The 20,680-nt window shown below is 38.4% G+C and overlaps 1 protein-coding gene across 7 annotated transcripts in view; it reads left to right on the forward strand.

Annotated features, from left to right (window-relative positions):
* The window catches only part of rbbp6 (retinoblastoma binding protein 6), a 20,423-nt gene extending 1,234 nt beyond the window's left edge, over positions 1-19,189 (forward strand). The window contains exons 2-19 of one of the 7 annotated variants that reach the window (XM_024271685.2): positions 745-850; positions 2,615-2,663; positions 6,453-6,500; positions 6,601-6,689; positions 7,083-7,179; positions 7,471-7,610; positions 8,030-8,202; positions 8,327-8,430; positions 8,557-8,703; positions 8,783-8,931; positions 10,266-10,347; positions 10,419-10,467; positions 10,552-10,594; positions 10,725-11,009; positions 11,375-11,446; positions 12,222-13,919; positions 14,730-14,847; positions 17,704-19,188. In XM_024271685.2, the coding sequence (XP_024127453.1) occupies positions 745-850; positions 2,615-2,663; positions 6,453-6,500; positions 6,601-6,689; positions 7,083-7,179; positions 7,471-7,610; positions 8,030-8,202; positions 8,327-8,430; positions 8,557-8,703; positions 8,783-8,931; positions 10,266-10,347; positions 10,419-10,467; positions 10,552-10,594; positions 10,725-11,009; positions 11,375-11,446; positions 12,222-13,919; positions 14,730-14,847; positions 17,704-18,555 (4,301 nt within the window). In that variant the 3' untranslated portion in view covers positions 18,556-19,188. Of the gene's footprint in view, positions 1-744; positions 851-2,614; positions 2,664-6,452; positions 6,501-6,600; positions 6,690-7,082; positions 7,180-7,470; positions 7,611-8,029; positions 8,203-8,326; positions 8,431-8,556; positions 8,704-8,782; positions 8,932-10,265; positions 10,348-10,418; positions 10,468-10,551; positions 10,595-10,724; positions 11,010-11,374; positions 11,447-12,221; positions 13,920-14,729; positions 14,848-17,703 lie in introns of all 7 variants that reach the window. The other 6 variants (XM_024271686.2, XM_024271687.2, XM_024271688.2 and 3 more) reach the window with 6 other exon arrangements.
* The last annotated feature ends 1,491 nt before the right edge of the window (positions 19,190-20,680 follow it).

The following is a 20,680-nucleotide window of genomic DNA, read 5'->3' on the forward strand; positions in this document are numbered from 1 at the left end:
TATATATATATATATATATATATATATATATAAAGCTAAAGATTATATTCTTTGAGAAAAGTTTTTACCCTGAAAAAAAATTGTAAAAACAGTTTTTAAAAGTCTTTGTCACTTTATAATATTCTATTGTTTTAAAGCTTTCGAAATTATGAGCGTTTCAAACCACAAACTGCATTAAAGTATCTTTATTTAAAACATATAGAAAAACATAAATAGTATTAACCCAACTTAGGGTTTTAAATTATGCTGTAAAAAATAAAATGTATGCTTTGAAAGATTTTTTAGGGGACAGTGCCCCCTCAAAATGCAGTGACTGTTCACCTAAATGTGATAACTCACCAAAACCCCAAATTAACTCAATAAAAATTGCAAAAACAGTTAAAAAACGAATTAATTAATTAAATACAGTTTCTGCATGAAATGGACGCAAAATGTGTGTTTTTTTTTATCTTACTCTAAATCACAACAATGGAGAAAACATTGCCGGCTTAAATCCCACCAATTTATTTTTTCATAGAGCACAATTGTGTGTTCAGTTTCTGCTTAAAACTAAGTAATTTCAAAGGGTTCACATATTGTCTCCTTCAGCTGCATTTTAAAAATGTATTTAATAAAAAATAAATAAATGCAGCCTCAGCAGGGCACAGACCAATAGGACAAGCTTGGAATTTCCTTTTTGATAAAACTTGATCAAGCAATAAAAGCAGTTTTATTTCAAATGTGCTCTTCATCTCTCTGGTTCAGAGTACACCGAGGATGAGGAGTTGATTCCCAAAGGCTCTTCCGTCATTGTCAGAAGAATTCCCATCAGTGGAGTTAAGTCCAGCTCCAGCAGCAAGACTCTGAACACGTAAGTGTGTCTGTTGGGGGTTTCAGTGGGTTGGATCCCAGACGGTCATTAGAGTGGAAATCCCTGCAATAGCGAACCCCACCCTGCATGAGTAAACTGAAATGTGGCTCCAACGAGTCTACCTGCAGTTGTGTAACGCTGCTTTCAGACAACTCCATCAAAAGAAAAAGGTTGAGCCAAAAATATTAGCCTCATGTGTCTAAAAAACACGAGAAGTACTTCAAAAATATAATATTAACTTGATTACCATACATGATTTCCTTTTTTTTGATTTCCACTTTATTTTTCATATAATTTTTAATGGCATTGCCCTGGCGACGCACACCGAACAGAGAAAGAGTGTCGCCACAGTGATGTATCTAAAGCTACAGTACGTACGTTCCAATCAAGAAATGGCTTTCACACTAGACAAGCAGGGATGGGCTTCTTCTTCTTCTTTTTCTTGTGTTTCCTATATCTACCACCAGAAGCTAGGTGCGAAAAGTCAATGTGGAGCAAATCTTGTGTCTTGCTCCAGGCTTTTTCCGATATATGAAATACTTGATGTTAGTGCTGGGCGATATGACGTTAACAGGTTGTGTGGATGATAGAAAAGTGTCTATCGTGCCATTTCTTTTCTATCGTTTTTTATTTGTTTATTTTTATTGCTGAACTTCTGTGTAAAAATGTATTTCCCTACTAAGAAACTTGAAACTGTTGTGAATTTTAACCCTTTGATACCCGGTGACGCTTAAATATAAAATCTTTAACATACTGTACCTTTTCTACTGTTAATTCGCACCATTTTTCTCCTTCAAAATCTGCTGGTATGATGTTGATTGTGTTTACGGTTGAAAAGTTACAATACATTTAAAGAACATAAACACTAGAGCTCCAGTGTTAAAGAGTTAAAAGAATGTTTTTCTTTTGTGACGACTCAATTACTTGAAAAAATACATTCAGAGAAAAATAAATGAGATTTTTGTCCATTTTTTTAGATAATAACTTCAAATATACTTTATTGTGGTACACTGTGATATTAATCGTTATTGTGATATAAAATAATTTATATCGTGATTTATAGCTTTTTTTCCCATATCGCCCAGCACTGCTTGATTTTATAATTCTGGGCACAATTATCAATTTCTCCTCCATTATGCGTGAATGTGACACTTTTGTACGCGGAAGCCTAAAACAAGTGTTTATGCACGTTAACAAAGACTTCTCATTGGAAGTGTCTGCTAGAACGCGTGTTGCAGAGGATGGTGTGAACATAGCTTTAGGATTAGCAGATACTGATGGGACTTCCACAGCTCCACTGGGCTTTATTCTTAGATTCCAACAGTGTTCAGCTCTGTCAGAATCACAGGAGGAAAAAAAACTCCCGGGAAGCAGCACAACAAGGTTTAAAAAAAAGTATCTTAAACTCTCGAAAAAGCTTTTATTTTGAAAAACCTTTAACTATTAGTTTAATCAAAATTTTAATATATTTTTGTACAAACAGAGAAATGCTTTCATTTTTAAGCTAATTTTTAAAGCTCTTAATGTCACTATAACTCACTGATAAAAGGATCAGCAATGATGCAGCTGTTATTACTGAGGAAACAGGAAACTCAGACTGAAACGTGAAAGTCAGATATGAGCAAACCCTTTTCTCACCAGGTGTTAAGCTGAGTTTTCTTCCCCTTTGCATAAGGGTTAATGGTTTGACCTAAAATGATTTTAATAACTGATCTTTTTAAACAAAGGCTGACCTCTGCTGACCTCTTGCTTTTTGTCTTTCAGTGAGCGATCACATGGCCAGGCTCAGCACAGCTTTGGGGCCAGCAGAGCCGTATGTATTCAGTCATAACCATGCAACCCCACAACACAAATCTGCTTCATAATAAACCCTTTTAACGTGACGTCACACATCACCGGAAAGTGCAGAGTCGCTTCCGGCTAATATTGTTAAGCAATTTTCCATAAATAATAAAAGGTAATATGACCAATTGTAACTGAAATTCATACAATATTTATTTTATGAATGTCCTACCTAGTTGTATTTGTTTCCTTCTTTTAGATTGTTCACAAATCAGAGTACAAATGTCAGCAGTTCTACCTGCAGAATGCAGCAGCTGCTTCCCCAATTTCCTTTGGATGATATTAAACCAGTCGTGGATTATTTCTCTCTATAATCAGCGCTGTATATTTCAAGCTTTTTTATAACAGATAAAAACTCAACTAGAAGTCTGCGTGCACTTTATTACCAAAAGTATTGCCTCACCTGCCTTGACTCACATGTGAACTGAAGTGCCATCCCATTCCTAACCCATAGAGTTCAATATGACGTCAGTCCACCTATTCCAGATATTACAGCTTCAACTCTTCTGTGAAGGTTGTCCACGAGGATGAGGAGTGTGTTTATAGGAGTTTTGGACCATTCTTCCAAAAGCACATTGGTCAGGTCACACACTGATGTTGGTGGAGAAGGCCTGGCTCTCAGTCTATGATCTAATTCATCCCAAAGGTGTTCTATGGGGTTCAAGTCAGGACTCTGTGCAGGTCAGTCCAGTCCAGACTCTGTCCTCCATGTCTTTATGGACCTTGGTTTGTACTCTGGTGCACATTCATGTTGCAAGAGGAAGAGTCAGCTTCAGACTGTTCCCACAATGTTGGGATCTTGGAATTGTCCACAATGTTTCATTTAAAGTTCCTTTCACTGGAACTAAGGGGTCAAACTCCTGAAAAACAAGCCCACACCATCATTCCTCTTCCATCAAATGTCATTGTCACCACAATGCAGTCTGAAATGTACCATTCTCCTGCAACCTCCAAACCCAGACTCATCCGTCAGATTTACTGATGGAAAAGTTGATTCCTCCCTCCAGAGAAGGCGTCTCCACTGCTCTAGAGTCCAGTGGCGGCGTGCTTTACACCACTGCATCAACGCTTCACATTGAACGTGTGTGGCTTGACGCAGCTGCTCGGCCCTGGAAACCTATTCTGTCAAGCTCTCTGCGTACTGTACTTGAGCTAAAATGAAGGTCGGCGAGCTCTTTGCACTATGCACTTCAACATCAGCTGACCCCTGTTCATCAGTTTATGGTGGCTGAGCTGCTATTGTCCCCAAATTCTTCCATTTTGTTCTGATGGAGCTGACGGTTGACTGTGGAATATTTAGGACAGTTCACGACTGGATTTGATGCACAGGTGGCATCTGACGACAGCTCCACGCTGGAATTCACTGAACTGAGAGCGGAACATTCTGTCACAAATGTTTGTAAAAACAGTCTGTATGCCTGAGTCCTGGATTTTATACACCTGCAGCCAGGCCAGCTGATTAGAACACCTGATTCTGATCATTTGGATCGGGGAGCCAATACTTTTGATAATATAGTATATCAAGGACAGATCTCAACATTTTTTTGCCGTCAAGCGCAGCAGACCTAAGAAGTACACAAAAGCAGTTCAGTAAAGTTAGTGAAATATTCACAAATTCCAACCTCCGGGCTAAATAACTCTTTTAATAAACATTTTAAACTGTCATCAAGTAACTTTTGCGTTTTCTCTGACCTCAAACAATGACCTAAAAGACATTTTTAGAAGAAAAAGTTTATTTTTAATGAGAACGGCCGACAGAGACGGCTGCCAAGGGACCGTCTACAAAGTGTAACTTCCAGGAAAAAGTTATTAAAAAAAAAAAAAAAAAAAAAAAAAACACAATCTTTCAAAAATTCCCGAAACTATTAAGCAACATTGATATGAGCTAGTCACAAATACTTAATCCTTCACCTATCCTATCCTTTACTCTTTTGCACATAAAAAAGTATCTGCTACCAGAATAAAACGATCTGCTGTTGGTGTTTGGTCATGATGGCAGTTTCATTCAGGGTCTATGGGAGGGGGGAGCTGGCTGGGTGGGTCACACATTGTCATGCAGGCATCCTATTCACAGCTGATAAGCCCAACTGTGTTGTTTTAAGATACTGACTCTGCTGACAGCCGTCGATGAACAAGTGTTTCCTGCCCAAGCTGCATGAATCACAAACGTCCCAATGAAGTTTTGCAATTCACTCAAAACTTCCTGTTTTTAGATGTCATAATATTCTTAGTAATCTGTGTTCTATAAATAGTTGGTTATAAACATTTACAATTTCTACTGAATGAGCTGCAAATGTATTTTTTGCATTGCTTTTTAAAAAGATTTACGTTAAAAACAAATCTTTTTAATGCTAAATTCTTGCGATCCCCATCAATCAATCATATTTGATCATCTATAGAAAACTGGAATGTGAGCATTCACGGTGTCATCAGTTTCCTCTTGGCTGACATGATTTTTATTTTTCTATTCTGTTTTTTTACTAGGCTGTTCTTCTGAAACTTTTAGTCTGAGCTGTTTCTATTGCTTTTTGTTTTTCTTCCAATAAAGTGCTTTTCATAAATCTGTGTTGGATTCTTTTATATGATTGAAAAATAATATTTTAAGGTACAATAAAGTTTATACCGAAATTAAACATCTGATTTGTCACTTTCAGTTAAGTTAAAGTTTATTTTTGACGTTTCTTTATTTATAACCAAAGGATAATTGATAAAGCCACCTAAAGCATCAGTTTTTTGTTTATTTAAGGAAAATATTTTCATCATAATTTGAGAATTATAAAATTTGTTCTAATTTATGGCCCAGTGGTTTACATTTGTAAATTTTTTACTCTGAACGTTTATATTTGTTTAGCTTTAGCTACTAGGGAGCATAACTTGAAAGTGACTATCTACTCGTGATTTTCTAAATAATTGAACTATTTCTTGGCCGCATGGACTCAAAGGAAGGATTAAAATTTAACCTTGGATGCACTTAAATTATGTGCAGCCAACACCGAAATGTGCATCTCGACTGTAAGTTTTATGTGTGGCCAACAGTAATTTCCAACAGTTTGTGTGCTTTTCGCATGTAAATAAACTGAAGTTTATGTGAAATTTTGTGCTGGCTGCATGATATGCTAGTTAGCATATCTTACTCTGCCAAATTAATGCAATGAAACATGCTTTATATACTTATGCAACTTAAGTATATAGATTCAATCATATTCATCGCATATTAAATTTGAAATGTATTTAGACTTGCAAAAATGATTAGTAAAAAGAGCCATGATTTTGTTAACTCAATGATTTGAATGTGCTGAAATCTTTGCGTTTTGTGTCAAAGAAGCTAAAGTTTGCTTAAAAAAAAGACTCAAAAATTTAACGTTTGCCTTTACTATTGGTTATATTCTTGGTTTGACCATAAAAAACATTTGAAGTTCAGAACTTTTTTCTTTTTAACAGAACAAAGATGCTATTACCCAAACCATGCTAGCATTGAACTTTGTGTACAACACGTTTTTAAAAAAAAAAGGCAAAGTGCTTTACAGAGACACCAATATTAGAAATGTCAGACTTTCAACAAAGTACAACTTTTATCAGAAGGAAAATTACATTTTTATGAAGACTGTTTTAATATTTGTATTGTATAAAAACAGGTATAGTTGCAAAAATAACAGTTGGTTGCACTTGCAACTTTTACTGATCAAAGTGAGATTAAATTGGTTATTACAGTGTTTCCTATTGCTGTATGTGTTAAAATGTATTCTGTGTTTAATTGTAGCAGATGGAGGACCAGAGTTCTACCAAAGCTTTATCGTTTTTTGCCAAGGTATGTTCTTTTGAACCATTTTCATGTTTTGCTGTGTGCTGATCTGAACTCTGGGCTGTTGTTTGTCGTATCTGTAAGCCATTTATGTTCATGTGTTTAGATGCAGATGGCTAATCTGGTGGATGCAGATGTGCCAGAGGAGGATAAGATTAAGTTTATGATGAATCAGTCCAGTTACAGCACCATGAAGTGAGTTTAGCCGGTGTCTGCTTTTTACTTTTTGGAGATCCTGGTGACCATTTTCTTAGCTGACCTCATTCCTAGTTTATCTTTTACTTAATGGTATTTATCAGTCATTTTTCAGGTTTTAAAGAAGATTTTTGGACATTTGCAGCTTTTTAAAATTGATTTTCTACACCTGTACAAGTCAATGTAGCCAGGAATAAAAATTATTCTGACTATCTGCAGCTTTTTTTCTTATTTATGCCGAATACCAAAAAAAAAAAAAAAATTAAAAAATCTTACAAAACTTCACAAAAATATTACAAAAAAAATTAACACTTGTCTTGTTGTAATTAAATTCTAAAGGTAATGCTATAAACTCTTAAACAACAGTGCCCCTCTATTCCCGTTTGTCTCTAGCTTGAACACGAAGCTCGGCACCGTCCTACCAGAGAACTACACTTGTTTCCGCTGTGGAAATGCTGGACACCATATTCGGAACTGTCCAACCAGTGGGGTGAGCAGAAACCATAGCAACCAATCCAGGCTTGAAACAACCCAATCGTTTGACCAAAAAAAATATCCCTTGAGCATTTGTTCAATGTGGACATACAGGATTTAAGCCCTGATTGCACTCATAAGCACAGCAGTTCCTAATCATGATTCTACCTCCACCGTGCTATTCATTACAAATTTGAAACAGTTGTGTCATAAATTTAAATTTAGAGCTAACTGTCTTTTTTGTAGTTACTATTTGCTTATTTTATTTATTTTTTATGAAAAATAAGAATTTTGTTTTTGCCATCAGGACAAAAACTTTGAAGCTCCTCAGAGGCTGAAGAAGAGCACTGGAATTCCTCGCTCTTTCATGGTTGAGGTGGACGACCCCAACATCAAAGGTGTCATGGTGACCAACTGCGGGCGCTACGCAATTCCTGCCATAGATGCGTGAGTGTATGAATCATTTTGTGCAATGTTTGTTTTTTATATTGAATATTACATTAAAAAAGTTACTACTGTCAGCTAAAATAAGTCAGTTAAAATAAAAATAACTTTTTTTATACCTACATAATAGATGATTTTAAGGAGTGCACTTTTTTTAGTGGCACATCTCTTTATTCATGCAGGTGTTAACATAATATGCAAAGTGAATAATATTCTGCACTTAGACAGACTCTCAAATAATAAATGATCTGAAATAGATTTGATAAATCTATTATAATTGTATTATCTTTTTCCTTTATTTTTATTGCTTGAATGACCACAGGCCTCAAACTTGACTAGCAAATCACATCTTTCTTAATAAGATTGGAATGTTTTTAAGTCTCAAAAGTTGATTACGAAGTTTTTATGTTGTCTGTCATTAGTGAGGCGTACGCCATCGGCAAGAAGGAGAGGCCTCCATTTGTCCCACAGGAGCAGCCTAAGTCTGAAAGCGAGGACGAGCCGGTCCCTGATGAACTCCTCTGCCTCATCTGCCACGACCTGCTGGACGATGCCGTGGTCATACACTGCTGTGGAAACAGCTACTGTGATGACTGTGAGCTTAAGACACACAAAGCAGAGGGAATTTGAATTTGGAGTACATGCACAGTGAAGCTGAATTATTTGGCATACAATATCTATGTTTATATAGTCGTGTCTTACCCGTCCATCTCTCTCAGGCATTCGAACCTCGTTACTCGATTCAGAGGATCATGTTTGTCCCACTTGTGGCCAATCCTCAGTTTCTCCAGACAGCCTGACAGCCAATAAATTTCTCAGACAGGTAAGTTGGCGCTTTTATTGATTTATTTATTTTTTTAAAGCATCCACTCTGTTATAATTGTATGTGACGGATTAAAAGTGTAAAAATAAAATGAACCCAAATCCCTTTTCTGGTTTTTCAACACAGGCTGTTAACAATTTTAAAAAAGAACGAGTGGGTGTGAACAGCTCCAGGAAAAAGCCGTCCATCGCCCAGGCTCTGAATTCAACTCCAATACCTGGTCCTGCCCCGCCCCCTCTGAAACAGCTCCTACAGCCCCCGCCAATGCAACAGGTATGACTGTAGAATTGCAGAGTGCATTTGATTGTCTACAAAAAAGGACTCAAAAAATACTGTTAATTCTCCTCTATAGGATTCTCCCATGAACCGTCTGAAGGCTTCAAAGCCGTCATCATCTCGCGCTCCTGACGTCGTCGTCCCTGTAGCAGCAGATCCTCCCTGTGCTAACAGCTCCGCCAAGTCTTCTCCTCCGTTAGTGCAAAGCCTTGCAACCGCTGAACTGTAAGCTAACAGATACAACGATCGAAACGTACTACTTATTTCTAATAATAAGTGAAAGGAATAGAAATGCTTGGATACCTTACGAAAAAAATAAAACACAACTAGAAAGTTATGGTGTAAATAACACATACTGTAAGACTGAATCAGCTGATTCTGATGTGGAAAAAGGCAGCTTTTATCTGCACCAATATGCAAAACTTTATTAGTAAAAAAATCTAATATCAAGTATTTGTAAGAAAATTTCCTCAAGTAAAGTGTTGCTTATTGGTGCAAAGCCACTTTTGTCACTTCAGAATCTGCTGGAATTATTGTGGAAACAGTTTGAAGAGTTAACTTAGTCGAAAGATTCTCACAAACTCTGATGTTAACGAGTTAAGATGACACCAGAGCTAACTACGAAAAAACTATATATTGCAGGACTATATAGAGCCCTGGATTTTAAAACCAATTTGGACATCATGCTCACTCCATTTTTTCTTTACTGCGAATATGACGTCACCAATTTCACAAAATAAAAGCCCAAAGAGTACAAATATTTTATGGTGATTGTCTACAAATCCACTGTGTTATGATGAAGAAAATGTGGAGTTTTTAAAAAAAAAAATACATGTGAATACATTTTTTTCACAAAAAATGTTCAAACGCAATGCATTGTGGTCTATATTCCCAAATTGATGCACACTTGTCATTTGCTGAGAACTCTGGGAAATTTTTAGGGGACTCGATTTTGGAATTGTAGATTCGGACAGCCTACAAAATTTGAAACCCTTTACTGCTCGGTGAGAGCCGTTTATGTCTAGGGAACATGTAAGTATAAGATTGAAGCAGGTGATATGCAGGCCGAATTTTTCTTTTTTTTTTCCAACACCCTCAAACCCTGCACACTGCCCAGGGGGGCTGTTAGTGCTGTTCAAGTAATAAGTATGGGCTCCTGGTGTGCAGCCTGACTGTTAGAAATACTTCACAACACACTTACCACACGCACAACATGATGTCCCTTGCGGTGGCCACACGAGCCTCAAGGTATCTTCAGGACACACCTGTGCTCCCCTTAAGATACTCCTGTCTTCAACCCTGAACGTGCCCAGACAACCCAAAAAGCGGACGTACGGGTCATTTCCAGCACATATCCACATGACAAAAGGCTTGATGCCCCTGCATTCAGTACTAAGCACCGCAATAGTCTTGTTATTTACTAATGTGTTCTACCCATTCTGCACTTATGCTGCTCGATCATTAAGTACATATCGACTACTCCATTCACTGAGCTGGTTGTGGTTTCTTGGGTTGGGTAATCAGAAAACTGTTTTTTCCTTTGCGGTCTGTTGACTAAGGGAGACTGAAGGAAAGAATGACTCGTCCGCTGTTTCCCCCGACAAAGATCCTCCAGATGGTCTGTCAGGGCTGGTTTCAGAGGTGAGGAAATCTATGCAGAACAAACGTGAAAACACTCTGACTCTAGTTTATGGAACGTGATGTTTGTTCAGGTCAGCCAGACGCAAGAGACAGAAGTGAAAGAAAAGCCTTCCTCCACAGGTGAGGGACTAACAGAATAATATTTGGTGAAACGTATCTTTATTTGTAAGTTTTGATGTCAGAACAATATTCTTCTTCTCTCAGCATCCACAGATCCAGTCATGACATCATCCTCAACCTGGGATGGGTATAAAACCTGCAGAAATTTATTTGGCCCCATGAACGATTTTCGGCCCTTTCATTTTTTTTTTTTTTTATTTAAAATTATTTTTTAATCTGAAGTCCTGATGTCTGTTTTCTGCTGTCGTCTTCCCCAGCAGCACATTGTCCTCCTCTGGGTTTTCCTCTGGAGGCATGACTGAATCAAACTCCCAGCAGCTCAGAAACGCCTCCTCATCTTCCTCGCCGTCCTTCTCCTTTCTCTCGCCGTTCTGCCCCAACTCCCTCGCCAGCGCACCAATCCCAGTACACCAGCCTAACAGCGCTTACCCCCCTGGATACCAACCAGCCACAAACACCTGGACACTTCCCCCCAGGGATGCCCCTCCCTCTGCCCTGATTCCCAAGGAGTGGTACGGTTACCATAGAAATGAAAGGGACAGGTAAACAAAAAGATTCCCAATTTTTCCAGAAAATTATTGCAAATAATGCAAAATATACTGTTTAGGTTGTTAGTTTATTTTTGATACATGTACTGTGTAGCTCATCAATTAATATATATAAATATCATTTCTGCATTTATGGGAAACGATCAAACACAGTTTTATCTGGTGTCATTCTTTTTTTATTTGAACTTTTTTATTAGAAATGAATAACAAAAAAAAGTCAACCACAAACTTTACTGTTCATCTTGGAGCATCTTTTCCAAATTTATAGCTGTAAGGGAAATGTGCTAAAAAATCTTTCAGTGTTTTAATGACAAACTTTAGCTCTAAATTTGAAATATCTTCTGGTTTGTGCACTTTAGACCTTCCCCTTCTCATTCCAACCTCAAGACTTCCCAATCCTACGCCCTCTCATCCACTCACTCTAGAGTCAGGTATTCTGAAGCTTTCTGTTTTTGTTCTTTTCTTTAAAATGATTTTGTTATAAAGATTATATGATACGTAATCTTATAGGGGAACTTTGTTTGAGTTTCTGTATATAAATAAACAGAAAACTAAGGATTCAACAAGTATATCTGATCATTTTTTCATCAATTTTAAAGTGGTTTTCAGCCAAAATTTTTAGCCAAATTAAAAAAAAAATTGTTAGAATATGTTAAAAACACCCAAAAAACAGGATTATTATCAGACTGGGTCTTTATAAGGTTTATAAGCTCTGCATAAAAAACAATAATAAAAGGAATAAATAAACTTGTATTTAGTCATTTTACATATTTGCATTTAAAGTGTCAAATATTGCACAATTTAGTAAAAATTAGTGGTAAACATTGTGTCACTTGTTTTTGGTTTATTGTTTTATTTCAAACAAAAAAACCTACAAAAAGAATAGATATATTAACCCTAGTTAAAACATTAAGTCATAAGTTGTTTGAAAATAAAGAAAACTGATCTATCACTGATCTACCCACTCTGATTAAAATAGTGTTTTCTTTTTAGATGTTATTGTGACATTTTTCTGATTAAATTAAGATAAAAATCGCATTTTTGAGTACAACTTCAAATTGCTGTGAATCCGAAAAATAAAATCCGGGCAGGCTGTTCTTGGTTTCCATATTTAAGAATTCTTTACAACATTTATTTTCTGATAGGAATACGATCCAATTGACTCGTTCTGCTTTTCTTCTGTGTTTTTGTTTCCCGTCTCTCCAGTCACAGAGACTCCCACCCCAGATCATATCCATCCACCTACAGTTTCGGCTACAAACGGCCTCCTTCCTCCACATCCTCATCCTCTTCCCCCCGCGGCGGCTACCATTCCAGATCGAATTCCTCCTCCGACCAGCAGAAGAGCCGCCACCACACCCGTCACCCTCTCAAGGGCTCGGCGTTAAGGAGCCGCAGCTCAAAGAGGCGTGGCGAGCGCTCAGGGAGGGAGGCGGGGGGCCCGCCACGCGCTGACGCAGACGTCGCAAACAGCCGCCTGGAGCTGGACATACAGCTATACCTGCAGTGGAGGAAAGAGTTCCAAGACTGGTACGACAAATGCTACGCCCACTTCTACCAGCTGCCCTTCCCTCCTCCTCCTCTTCCTCCTCATCCTCAGGAGTGTCACGATTCAGGTCGGAACAGCGGCAGAACGAACGACCGCTCGCCTCTGTCCGAGCGCTCCAGCTTCAGCCGCTCCCCTTCCTCCCAGTCCTCGACGGACAGCCGCTCCACTACATCCCGCTCATCCAGTGACAGCTGCTCTGATAAGGCCAGCGAAGGTCACTCCCCTCCCTCTCGGACGTCCAGCGGCGGTCGCCACACACCATCGAATGACAAATCCCAACTCAGGGAACTTCCAGAGAGCGGCACTGAGAAGAACACAGAAATACCTCAACAAAAACCAGGTGGGAAGCAACAGCTCAGCCCTCAAACTCACAACCAAAGGGAGGAAAAGGTGTTTCAGAGGCGAGGCCGGGGCGGGGCGTCCTCTCCAGATCAGAGCAGAGGAGAGAATCGAACTGAAACAGTCAACAAGAATCCTTCAGACTCAGTCCAGCCTCACATAAAACTGGAAAAACCTTTAGACAAAGAGAAAGAACAGGAAAGAAAATCCAAAGAAGAGAAGAGTTTGCAAAGAAACCAAATCAGGAAGAGGGAAAGCAGAGAAAAAGATCAGGAGGAGAAAAAACAAAGAATTAAAAGCAGCTCAAAGGCTGAAACGGGAAGAACAGAACAAAAGAAAATAATAAGAAAAAGAAAAAGGGAGGACTCTGAGAACCTTGAAAGGAGGAGAGGACCTCAAAGCAGCACATCCCAGAAAACCGCCGAAAACCCCGAAAGCAACAGAAACAAGAAGTCTCAGACTCCTTCTGATAGAAAGAAGAAAAAGGTGGAGAAGAAGGAGAGGACGTCTTTGACAGAGAAAGACATCTGGGAAGGAGGGATGAAGGTGATGCCTCAGAAGAAGATAAGCATCAACATCAACTTGGAAGGAAAACTGAAGGAGAGAAATGACGAAGAAAAATCCTCTGGTTTTGACATGAATGTTGAGGAACAGACTGTAGAGGCTGACGAAGAAGAAGAGAATCAGGATGAAGAGAAGACGGAAAACAGAACAGATGAACCAAAAGACTCAGATAAAGAACAAATCCGATCCAATGAAAAGAAAGCTTCAGATTATAAGGAGGAAGAGTGCAAGTTGGAAAAAGAGCATATCCAAACCAAAAAGGAAGATCTGGATTTGTGGCACTGTGCCTTCTCCACTGCAGGAGAAGATGAGACGGGAAAAGAAGCAGCGGAGCCAGTAGGGGCTCAAAAAGGTGACGATGTAGTCCAAGAAGGAAAAGCTGAACCGAGGAGCAGAGAGTCCACCTCAAAGAGACTCCACCAGGGGCAGAAGAAAAGCCGGGATGATAGGAGGTCAGACTCGCACTGCGTTTTTCATCCCCATCCGGACAGCAGTCATGATTCAAATAAAAAATTCACAGACGTAAAGATGGTTTGATCCATTATTTATCTTATCGATTAATATGTCAAAGTTGTGACTCTTCTATCATTGACTAGCAGAAGTTCTACAGAAGACCCACTTTTAAAGACCCACTCCGATATTTTTAACTTAGTTGAATTTTTCTCATGATAGAGGATTTTTTTTATTCAAATTGTTGTGAATCAGGAGCAGACGACAAAATGCAGTTTGAATAAGATCATATTTGTGACATGAATACAAGAGAAGGGGAAGGGGGGCGGGGTTACTCGGCACAAATGGTCCCGCCCACAACTCAAAACCAACATAGTTCCCACTCTGCAGAAACTACATTATAGAAAATTTTACCTAATCATAATTAAAAGATCAGTAGATAGAAAAAGGATCGGAGTGTGACTTTAAACTTAAAAAGAAAAAAAATATTAAACCCTTTAACATCTGACGCTTAAACACAATATCTTTAACATACTGTAACTTTTTAACCGTTCACACAAATGACGTTGATCGTGTGAACGGTTATAAAATGACAGTAAATCAAAGAATGTAAACACTTGTTGAAGGGTTAAAGAGTCGACAAAAACATTCAAATGTAAAATCTGCAGGTTTAATACACAGCTGAACTCTAATCAAAGAATCACAAACGATTGGATGTTTTAGACTCCAGACGTCAAGCTTGTGTGTCATAAAAACACACTTTTATTTTGAAATTTTGCTACGTTTTTCAAACTTTTGTGTGACAAATGCAGTAATTTCTCTGTGGAAGGCAGCTGTGGAGGAGAGGGCCGTCTGGAAAAGAAGAGGACAGGGAAAATGGAGGAAAACGGGCAGGAGCGAGATGAAGCCACGGCGAGTGAGAGCAAAGAGGTAACTCGATTAAATCAGCGGTCTGCAACCACATGTGGCGCTTTGACCCTCCCTTTGTGGCTGTCTGGTCGAACAATATTACAGTTTGTCTAGTTAAAAGGAACATATTTTTCTGGATCTATAGCACATCAAGAAAAACTAAAACAGTATTTATTAAATTCATTCCCAAACAGTTTTCAGTAGGGCATGGTATCACCAATAATTTCCAGAATCAATTCCATTCAGATTTTTCTGAATTTAATTAGATTAAATTAAATTTTGAGTTTCCATGGTTTACACATTTAGACACATTTATTTAGAAATACACTATTAATCTTCCGGTATATATGTTTTGAAGATTTTCATGTTAATCTAATACAGTTCACATTCTGCAAAATGTATTAATTAAATTATAATGAGATTGTATACAGTGTTACATGGATTCTCAAACAGAGACGCTCCAACAATTGTTCTGCCTCTTCTGGAGGTTGTTATAGTTTGGCCACCAGGTGGCGATCGTGCTATAGCATTACACCTTATTCCAAAAGAAGAAGAAAGTATGCATAGAAAGTGTTTTAGACCACAAATAGTCAGTTAAAAAATATTTCATTTAAAGAGTTTGGAAAGTTCATGCCTGTGAGTTTATGAAGATGTTAATTTAGTCAGCAATGTATGTTTAGGTCAACCGATCGTTAGCATTAGCCGTCCTATAGGAAATCCCATTATATGTTAGCATTAAGCTAGCAGACTTTAGCTTTATGCATTAGATCGATCTCTACTTTTATGGATCGATTACTGATCTGTTAGGTTTAGATCGATTCAGATCAATTTTATCAACCCTATTTTTCAGTATGAGTATCTTGACAGCTGTAGCCACAATACTCTAACAATCAATCACACAGTGAGCTGTTGTAGTGTACCAAAGTCGAGCATTTGGACAGATTTGTGAGCATTGTGTACCACAGAAAATCAATTTGAGGTCAGTCAGCAGATTATAAAGCGGACTGTCTATAATTGAACAACATTTTCAGTGTGACCCAAAAAATGATCACTTAGATTTACAAATTTCTAGCTGAAGAGCACCAACAATGAAAAAATAAATTTGTAGAATTATAAGTTTATTTTATTTTTTTGACCACTGCTGACATTACACGACTTACTACATTTGCTGTGTTGAGATGACCCAATATCAGGGGTGGGCAAACTACGGCACAGGGACCATATCCAAACTATTTATTCCAGCCCGCCAAAATGGAATCAATTATGGTCATAACCATCCATCCAACCATCCATCCACCCATCCATCTTCTTGGCCGCTTCTTCCCTTTCGGGGTCGCGGGGGTACCGGAGCCTATCCCAGCTACTGATGGGCGAAGGCGGGGTACACCCTGGACAGATCGCCAGTCCGTCGCAGGGCCTCAATCACACACACATCCACTCTCACATCCACACCTAGGGGCAATTTAGAGTCACCAACTAACCTATGAAGCATGTTTTTGGATGGTGGGAGGAAGCCGGAGTCCCCGGTGAAAACCCACGCATGCACGGGGAGAACATGCAAACTCCACACAGAAAGGTCCCAGCCGGGAGTCGAACCGGGGCCTTCTCGCTGTGAGGCGAGAGCGCTAACCACTGCGCCACCGTGCAGCCCATGGTCATAACCTTTAATATTTTTTATTTTTATTTGTCTCCCCAATTAATTTACCTTTGTTTAGATACAATTATTCTGCATTTATTATGTATTGAAAGAATTTTTTTCCTTTTTTTTTTAATTTTCATTTGTATTTTCTGAATCCAACATTCAACTTTCCAATCATTCCAACACCACCATGAATGCAGCGTTTCTCCCGATATCAACCCATTGTTGCAAAGTGCACTATAATAAGAACAAAAGACACGGTTTTGAAATAGATATACATTTGTATGCAATCAAAATCACAGGATGATTATGTCCAGATTGCATTCTATTTCCTTTTCTTAGGAGAAGAACTCCAAAAAACTCGCCATGCCTCTGCTCCTGGTCCGGTCCTTCCGTCAAATTTTAGAACTCTTTGTGGCCTACAAGCCAAAACGTTTGCCCACCTGCCCTATATGGTACAAAGTATCTTTTGAAAGGAAGTCATGTGAATCTCTATCAAAAGTTGTAAGCTGTTTTGAAAAGAAATTTCTCCTTGTGATTATGTTTTATTTTTGCAACAATGCCAATTATTTCTGTATTTTTGATGATAGTAACATTTCCAAATGGGTTGTTGTTGGTGAGAAATCCATCCTAATGACTATTTTGAAGTTAAAGGTTGCAGGCTTCTGCTCTTAAGTATGCAATGTTTAGATATATTTTGCCCTAAAATTAATCAAGTAAATTAACAAGATGTTAAAAATTATTTAGCTTAAGTGGCTAACTTATTTACTAGCTATATTTGGTTTCCGTCCACATACTCTGATTCTGGCTTTATTTGTCTTAAGTTCACTGGTGTTGCGTTTTATTTTTCAGAGTTCCTGCTATCCTTTTTCCCCTTTCAATGCACTCATTGAAAGTAAAAAAAAAAATGCTATTATTCTATTTGGGAGATTTCTTTTTAGATTGAAAGAAATGTAAGCCATTTTTATGAGCATTTGGTCTTAAAGAGCTTCTGAGGTTACCAATGAAAATTTTTCAAAAGCCACTTTGTATCGGTTGACCTTTTGGAACAATCGGCATGAAGGCCATGAAGCTTTTCCAACTGATTATAGTCTGAGACCTTCCTTAGATAATCTCAGAATTCTTGTCTTTAGAGAAAAACATGTCTTTATCTCAGGAAACAAAGGACTCCATTTTCTTTTCTTCAAGGCTATCTGTTGAAAAGTTGTTAGAATCTAATTTTTTCCTTCTTTTATTAGGTTCCTTGTGTTGAAAAGCAGAAGAATGAATGGACGGATGAAGGACGGATCAAAGCAGACTCCAGTTCTCCCGCTCCGGTTCCTCCTGATCCTTCAGAACCAAAGAACAACATGGAAACGGCGGAGCAGAGTAAACAACAGGAGCAGCAAAGAGGAAGGGACAGGGATTTGGCTCCTTCTAGTGGCAGGAAGAGGAGCTTGAGCCCAAACCGAGATGAAGAAAGAAGGGAGAGAAGCAGCAGGAGAAGGGAGAACGACGCCCAACAGGAAAGAAAGCGATTAAAATCAGGAACGAGAGAAGAAGAAAGAAGAAAATCCACCTCTGTGCCAAAGAGAAATCTGCCCTCTTTATTGTCACAGGAAGCAGAAAGGAGGGACCAGCAGCAGCATAGAGGTGGCCATTCTAGTAGAAAAACTTCTTGCACTTACAAAGAAAAGGAAAGCAGCTCTATTAGTGAAGTGAGCAGCCTCCCTTATCACAGTGCATCCAAAACACAGAGAGACAACAACCGCTTCCACCGCGCCAGCTATCACCCATCAGTCAACCAAAGAGAAGCTCGAAGCCAACCCTCTCCACCTCCCCTCTTTCACTTCCATTCCTTCAGTAGCCTTCACCGGGGGGGTCCTGACTGGCCCCCGACCCAGTGCAAAAGTCGAAATGAGAAAGGAGAGCGCAGGTCGGACGGTGGTCAGTCAGCGAGCAAAGAGCGAAGGTGTCGTAGAGATGAGGAGGAGAGGCAGCGACCCGGCAGGAGCGGCGATGCTCGCTCATCAGAGAGTCAAGGGAAGAAGCACAAGAGGGAGACGTCGCACAACTGGAGGAGCGGCCAGACGCGGGAAATGCAAATGTGACGAGCAGGAAAAAAGAAGAAAAGACCAGAACGTTTACTTGAACAATGTTTTTCCTTTCCCCGACCATCAAGTGCCTGCATCTGTTTAATTACCTTTAGTTTCTTTATTTCTTCTGCTCAAATCTTGACGAATACAAAAACGACAAAAGTGAACGCACTTTATGAAACACACAACCCCCGTGAATTTAATTTAAAAGATTTGCACGAGCGCCACTTCCTTTTTAGTACCTCGGGTTCCGCAAGGTTCCAGTTGGAATGTGAGGAACGCTGACAGAAACAGTCAGTAATTTGATTTGCCTGACACGGGGTGTGAATCCGCCACCATCCAAGAAAGCTGTGATTTATTTCTGAGAGTGCTTATGATTTCAACCTCTGTACTTGAATCTTTTTTCCTTCTTTGCTTTTGTAAGTGTTTGTTTTAATTACAGCTGCTGACCAGATTAATAATTTATCAGAGGACCGTTTATTTCCTGAATTTGAGAATATAAAAAGAAAAATATGCAGATCAGCTATTGTTGTGTTTGTCTTTATTGCGCCCTCTGCTGGTGATGCAACTTAAAACTTAATTTTTTGAATTAAAACTGGAAGTCACTTCTTGGAATATTCATCAGAAATGTCTGGAAAAAACACATTTTGTTTAATTATGACCCCCAACACTCCTGGACTGTAAGGACCAGAATGTTTTTGCAATTTTCTTTGCTTTAACTGCACCTTTGTGCAAAGATTTGCCCCCGCACAAACCTAGAAACCGGTAAAATTAATTTAGGAATAGTAAACGACTCCTCAAAAAAACATTGACATTACAACCAGAAAAAATGACCCAAAAAATGAATGGGGCCAAAATCTAAAAAAACATTTCAAAGCCCACTAATGAAAAACGTGTTGGGGGATATCCAAAGGAAGTTTTATTATGGGATGTCCACATGACCTTCAGATTGGTGGCCATTTTTTTGGGCAAAATGTGAAATTTAGCCATTTTCACATTTTCCCAAAGCATGAAAAAGAAAAACTTGTATCTTTACAAAATTTCACACCGAGTTAAGTCAACAACCACAACGTTTTTTGACCTTTGACCTCAGGAAACATCTTGAATTTTCCCAGAAATGGTACCTTTTTTTAAAATCGAAGCTCCTTGGGATTCCAATCTATTACCTCTTAACTCTACAAGCATCATTGGGAAGCCAGGGGTGGAATTATATAAGTTCGCTTCCTCCCACTCACTTTTAAGCGATCTACTTGTGATTCAAAGTGATGTGTTTTTGTCATGTATTATTCCTGATTGCTTGATATAAACCAATCCATTCATTCATTCATTCATTCATTCAAGCTGCTGGGGGGCGGGGTTGCTATTGAAAGTTGTAGAGTTTGAATGGCATGGCGAGCTTGCAAAAGTAGGAATATTGTGGAAAAACTTAATGCATGAATTTCTGGCTCAAGCATATCAAATGAAATGACATATGTTGTAAACATATTAGCAATGTGGGTATGATTGACCAAAAAAACAAAAAAAAAAACAAAAGCCTCTGTTGCCAAGGAAATCCAGAGATGTACTTTTACTGAGTCGTCTAAAAATAATGCAGGACTGTTCATCACTCCCAAGCGACCAAAAAATAAAATGGTTGCTATGGAGATGACACTAACATAAAAGCTCTCATTTTGAAAGAAAGTGTTTTATTTTAAATAGTTTGTATTAATTTGTCCAGGCTGGCAGATGACGAGAGAGAGACTGAAGGATCGCTCAGCCAGATGAAGCAGATGAAAAGGATGACTTTTCATCTGCTTCATCTGACATAAAACACAGATGGTGGCTTTAGAGTTACTTTTTCTTTTTATGTTTTGAGTTTAAGTTTAAAACATTTTCTGCAGTTAAAAAATGAGTTTTTGACAAGTTAATTCATTCTTAACTCACTCTTAGCCAACACAGCTGCTAAGACCCTACAGATTGTAACTTTTATACATATATTCATCTAAAATGTTATATATTTTGAGCACAGTTTTAAATTTTGAATATGTTTTTTCACTTTGAAATAAACTTAATCTGCTAAATTTTGCTTTAAATGCATTTTTTTAATTTTTGATTCAGCAATTTGAAACGGTTTAGTAAAGTATTGTTTTTATCATTGAAA

Source organism: Oryzias melastigma, linkage group LG8 (genome assembly GCF_002922805.2).
Source record: "Oryzias melastigma strain HK-1 linkage group LG8, ASM292280v2, whole genome shotgun sequence".
Classification (NCBI taxonomy): Eukaryota; Metazoa; Chordata; class Actinopteri; order Beloniformes; family Adrianichthyidae; genus Oryzias; species Oryzias melastigma.